The sequence below is a fragment of the Sapajus apella genome, unplaced genomic scaffold, assembly GCF_009761245.1.
Source record: "Sapajus apella isolate SASKATOON/1434 unplaced genomic scaffold, GSC_monkey_1.0 scaffold2, whole genome shotgun sequence".
Taxonomy (NCBI): domain Eukaryota; kingdom Metazoa; phylum Chordata; class Mammalia; order Primates; family Cebidae; genus Sapajus; species Sapajus apella.
Genome location: NW_022436942.1, coordinates 69,026,124 through 69,031,991, shown reverse-complemented (window position 1 = coordinate 69,031,991; position 5,868 = coordinate 69,026,124). Strand labels below are relative to the sequence as shown.

The following is a 5,868-nucleotide window of genomic DNA, read 5'->3' as shown; positions in this document are numbered from 1 at the left end:
ACCCAGCTAATTTTTTTTTTTTTTTAAGCAGAGACAGGTGTCTCCCTATTTTCCCTATGTTGCCCAGGCTGGTCCCAAACTTCTGGGCTCAAACAATCCTCCCACCCTGGCCTCCCACAGTGCTGGGATTTCAGGCATGAGCCACAGAGGCAGAGAGGCTTCACTCCGAAGGTGGAAGGTGGCGTCTGAGCAGAGATGCAGTGAAGGCGGGGAAGGGAGGAGCCGTGTGATGATGGACAGAAAGGCATTCCAGGTAGAGGGCACACAGGTGCAGAGGCCCTGAGGCCAGGCCCAGGCCGATAAAACGAGTGTTTTAGCAGTCTCCTGTCCCTGACACTTTCTTTCTCAAAATTGACAAGCACAAGTGTCCCCAGCCGAAGCACTGCAGAGCGCGCGCAGCATCTCTCCCCGTGACCATGACCCAGCTACTGTCTCTTTAACCTTGAATGCCTTTTTGGGGGCTCACGTGTCACCCAGTGGCAAGTGAGCCACCCTTACTTCAGAAGAACGGCATGGGGTGGGGGGGGCCTTAGGTGGTGTCCGCCTCACCTATGACTGCCAAAAGCGGTCATGGGGTTATTTTTAAACATGGGGAGGAAGTATTTATTGTTCCCGGGCTGTGGAGGGCTGGGCGGAGTGTGGAATTCTTCTCGGGAGGCAGTGCTGGGTCCCTTCCACCATGGTGAGTGCGAGGGCTCCAGGAGGTGGTGATGCCGGGTGGGCGAGGAGCGGAAGCCGCTGAAAGCCAGGGCCCACAGCGGAGGGGAGGAAGGCGGCTCTCAAAGCCTCCAGCCCCTCGTGGAAAAAGCCCCGTTGGCAGCGTGCGCAGAGGAACCCCAATCAATGCCCCGATAGGCCACAAATAACAGCAGCTCCTGGGGACTCACAAACACAAAATAAGAGAGTTGGCTTTTTTATGCCTTGTCTACTGACCTCTCGAGAAATCAATAACTCTCAGGGCTTGCAAAATGGGATTGAACGCTTTTAAGGATCAAATTGTAATTCTTTTCTCTTGTTCAGGCAGCTGGGAAAAAGAATGTTTTTGTTTTCACTTTTTGAACTTGCAAATTTAAAACCTTTCTTTCTGTGCTGTTGGGTTAGGTGTCTCCCTCCTGAAATGGGCAGCCCCCAAATCGGGGTTAGCACAGGAGGGAGAGTGGTTAGGGGCAGGACCGCTGGAGTCAGAATGCCCGAGTTCAACTCCGGCTCTGCCTTTTGTGTGTGTATGGCTGTGTGATCTTGGGCAAGTGACCCAACCTCTCTGTCTCAGCTGTCTCCCCTGTAAAATGGGGATGATAATAACAGAGTCCACTTGACAGAGCGGTTATGAGAATGAAATAATACGTACGAACAGTGTTGAAGCATTTGCTGTTATTTAAAGTCAGAGAGAAGTGGGGTGGGGAAGAAACGTGATCTCGCTCTTCTCTGCCTTGTTGACATGGTGCAGGGACAGAGAATTAACAGAGGAGGTTTTGTTGCCATTGGGATCAAGGGAAAATTGTGGGGTGTGGGGCGCAGTTGGGTTTGAACACCTTGAAGAACTGTCATTTCATCTTCGCATTCATCATGGCTTAGTGAGCCTGACTTTTTCCTTCCCTCCGATCAATTCTCCTTCTGTGCATTATTGAGCTTTTTGTGAAATGCATCGGAACAAAAGCGGCTGGAGCCTGCAGGGGTGATCCGCAGGTGCGACCTCGATCCCCAGGGACACACCTGTACCTTCTCCTAGTTGGTGAAGGAGCCACTGCAAGATGCACAGACGCTTGCAATCCACCGGGACGGGGGCTCTGGAGAAACTTCATGTCATGTCCTTTGCTCCCTCCAGCATCACCATTTTGAGACCTGAGTGTGGGCGCTGTACCCCCATTTCATAGATGAGCAGCTGGCACTCACGCAGAGAAGGGGCCTGACCTAGTTTTCTGACTCCCAGCCTCTCACTCTCCTAATCGGTGCTTTTTTCCCCCAGGCACCTAAGAAAGCAAAGAAGAGAGCCGAGGGCAACTCCAACGTGTTCTCCATGTTCGAACAGACCCAAATCCAGGAATTCAAGGAGGTGGGTGCAGCTGTTGACTCATCCGCCTGGATGGAAAACCCACTGTGAGAGGGAACCCTTTTTTGTTCCAGATTCCCAGCAAGGGCCTTTGACTGGCTGCTTCTGCCCTCCAAACAATCCCAAATTTGGCCTGAATGGGTGTGTAAATTTTTAAAAGAAACTATTTTTAATAACTTCACTGACTATCAAAGTAAAATATATTCCTTGTTGAAAAATGTCAGAAAATTTTTCAGAAAAGCACAAAAAAAGGAAATAAAATTTACCCACAATTCAATGGCCGAGAGATAATCAGCTCGCATTTTAGCATATGCCCATCAAGCCATTTTGTTATCACGGTCTATGCCCACTGATTACTACCTGCATTTTTTTCTTTGAGAAATTCACCATTAACATTTCCTATCATGTATTTAAACCATTTCCTATGGTTAAATGTGGCATTTGTTTATAATGTTTTACTATTATAAGTAACACCTCTTTGGTTGTATCTCTGGTTATTTCTTCGGGGGTAAATTCCTAAAAGCGGAACTGCGGCCTCAAAGGAACTTAAAGCAACAACAACAAAAGAACTCAAACCAGACAGAAGCATGGGTCCCCACTGCCCTCCAAAATCACAGCACTCACTCCTATGCCCAGCAGCCTCGGGAGGAGAGCGCCTTTTCCCCTCAGTTCCATCAATGTTGAGTGTTAATAGTCACAATTTTTTTTTTTTTTTTTTTTTGCCAGTCAGGGGGATGAAAAGCAGTATCTTCGGGGTTTTAAATTTTACAGTCTTTGATTATTAACCACTAGCCCCGTTTGAAACCCCATCACATTCGATGGCAACAGACCTTCTAAAAAGAACCCAAGTACCAATTAGACCAAACTGCACACGAGCCTGGAAGGACAGACTCTGAATTCATTCTCCAGCAGTCGTGAGGGCTCACACTGACTCATCCACCCTCCCACCTGGCTCTCCAGAGGGAACTATGCTAAAATGATGCTAAAGAAATCAGTCTGCTTCTTTTTTTCTTTTTCTGTGACAGGGTCTCACTCTGTCACCCAGGCTGGAGTGCAGTGGCACAAGCACGGCTCACTGCAGCCTCAATCTCCCAGATTCAATTAATCCTCCCACCTCAGCCCCCTGAGTAGCTCGGACCACAGATGCACACCACCACACCCAGATAATTTTTTGTGATTTTTGTAAAGATGGGGTCTCCCTGTGTTGCCCAGGCTGGTCTCAAACTCCTGGGCTCAGGCAGTTCTCCTGACTTGACCTCCCGAAGTGCTGGGATTATAGGCATGAGAACCGCGCCCCACTCCAGTGTGCTTTATATCAAAGGGGAAGCCATTTGGAGCTTCCAAACAGGACACAAACTGTTGTGCCTTTGTCCTCCCTAACATTCAGACTGCAGGGGTGCTGTGTCCCAGAGGGAAGGAGAAGTTCCTGAGACAAGTGTCATATCTGAACTTGAGATAGTCGCTTTCCAGGGAGAAAGCTACACCTGCCTCTTTCCCTCACTTAGCCCCAACCTCCAGAATCAGCTGCCGGGGCCATGGGCAGGTGATGCAAAGAGCTCAAAAAACATAGCCATGATTCCTCATTTGGTTTTGCTTATTTGTTTGTTTTTGAGACAGAGTCTCGCCCTGTTGCCCAGGCTGGAGTGTAGTGACGCGTTCTCAGCTCACTGCAACCTCCACCTCCCAGGTTCAAGCAATTCTCCTCCCTCAGCCTCCCGAGTAGCTAGGATTACAGGCATGTCCCACCACACCTGGCTAATTTTTGTAATTTTAGTACAGATGGGGTTTCACCATGTTGGCCAGGCTGGTCTTGAACTCCTGGCCTCAAGTGATCCACCCACCTCAGCGTCCCACAGTGCTGGGGTTACAGGCATGAGCCACCGAGCCTGGCTATGTGTACAGGCTCTTATGTGGACATGCTTTCAATTCTCTTGCCTATGTATCTAGCAGCGGAATGGCTGGGCCATACGAGGCCTTCCATTTTGAAGAAACTATTGGATTAGTTGTTGACTTTTGATTTGAGGTCCTACAAGAGTCTTTGAAGATCCCAGAATCCTGCTCTTGCCAAGTCCATGGCCCAACCTCCTGGGCAGCTCTGCCGGTTTCTCCCAGGCTGAGCTGCCAATCACTTCCCTTCCCCAGGCCTTCACCATCATGGACCAGAACAGGGATGGCTTCATCGACAAGAACGATCTGAGAGACACCTTTGCTGCCCTTGGTATGTCACACACCCCCCGCCCCCCGTTCCTGTAGGAGGGTCTCTTTATCCCACATCCATGAGGGGCAGGAGGTGGGACATCAGAAAAGGTCAAGATGGTGTCATTTCCCAAAGAAACAACTCCACCGCAACTGGCCTTTAAGACCAATTTCAGGGGATGGGAAAGGGGTGTTTTCTTTGAGTGGCTTCACATACCTTTTTTCTCTTGAAATAACTTTTTTGTGTGATTTTGAATGTAATGCCAGCTCATAGCAGAAAATGGGGAAAATGCAGAAAAGTAGAAAGGAGAAAGCAACGTCACCCAGAAGGTCATATTCCATTGTGAATGTTTCAGTTTCTTTTCTCTTAATCTCTCTAGACATGTCTGCTTGGTTTGGGTTTTAGTTTTTTTAATTATTAGAATCATTCTATCTTGAATTCTTCTTCTACAGTGTATCATCTCAACAGTGTGAACATGAGTACATGGAATTTCTTCAAAATATACATGTCCAATCTGCTACCCACCACCACCACTTACTCCTGACCTTAGAACTCAGGGCAACCATACACAGCTGTGCAGGTTGCACACTGCACAATTCCACAGGGAACTATTCGCATTTGTAGTGAGTGTAGCTTTTTATACTTAAAACATACATTGGCTTAAAAAGTGACAGATTTTTCTTATTTGCACAAAGGTAGGCTCGTGGCAGGACTAGAGCAGGTAAATCGGAATCTCTAAGGCTGTAGGTTACAGCAGGTTTAACTTGAAAAAGTTCCCTCAGGTGATCCTGATCTGTCTCTCCTGCCTCCAACTATGAAGGGCTAATTTACAACATGAGCCTTGCCTATTTAAGTGAACGATGAAAATATCTACATCAAATGTTCCAGGTTCTGAAGACACTATTTTAAATATAACGAACTGGCCAGGCATGGTGGCTCACACCTATAATCCCAGCACTCTGGGAGGCCGAGGCCAGAGGATCACTTGAGCCCAGGACTTCGAGACCTGCCTGGGCAACATGGCAGAACCATATCTCTCCAATATATATATAGACATATATATATGCACAAAAATTAGCTGGGCGTGGTGGCATGCACCTGCAATCCCAGCTACTTGGGAGGCTGAGGCACAAGAATTGCTTGAACCCGGGAGGCAGAGGTTACAGTGAGTTGAGATTGCACCACTGTACTCCAGCCTGGGTGACAGAGCTAGATCCTATCTGGAAGAAAAAAAACAATGAACCCCTTCCCACATCAGGTTGTTTCCAGTCATTTGGTTCTTATAAATAACACTGTCAAGAACATCTTCTCACATAAGATCTTTGCTTGCATCCACCCATCTCTGATTATTTCTAGACTAGATTTCTTGAAGTGGAATCCCAGGAGCCAGTGGCAGTGTCATGATGGCTCTTTCTCCCCCAGTTTGGAGAACCTGAGTGTGTGTTTCCTACCCTAGGGCGTGTGAACGTGAAAAATGAAGAAATTGATGAAATGATCAAGGAGGCTCCGGGTCCAATTAACTTTACTGTGTTCCTCACAATGTTTGGGGAGAAACTTAAGGGTAAGTTTCTGTGTGTGTGTGTGTGTGTGTGTGTGTGTGTGTGTGTGTGTGTGTGTGTGT

At 47.8% G+C, this 5,868-nt stretch overlaps 1 protein-coding gene across 1 annotated transcript in view; it reads left to right on the top strand.

The window, feature by feature from the left end:
* Positions 1-490: 490 nt before the first annotated feature.
* MYL2 (myosin light chain 2) overlaps positions 491-5,868 on the top strand; it is a 7,992-nt gene continuing 2,614 nt past the window's right edge. Inside the window, exons 1-4 of the mRNA XM_032239497.1 lie at positions 491-682; positions 1,967-2,053; positions 4,193-4,268; positions 5,704-5,808. Of these exons, the coding sequence (XP_032095388.1) occupies positions 680-682; positions 1,967-2,053; positions 4,193-4,268; positions 5,704-5,808 (271 nt within the window). The 5' untranslated portion in view covers positions 491-679. The remainder of the gene's footprint in view (positions 683-1,966; positions 2,054-4,192; positions 4,269-5,703; positions 5,809-5,868) is intronic.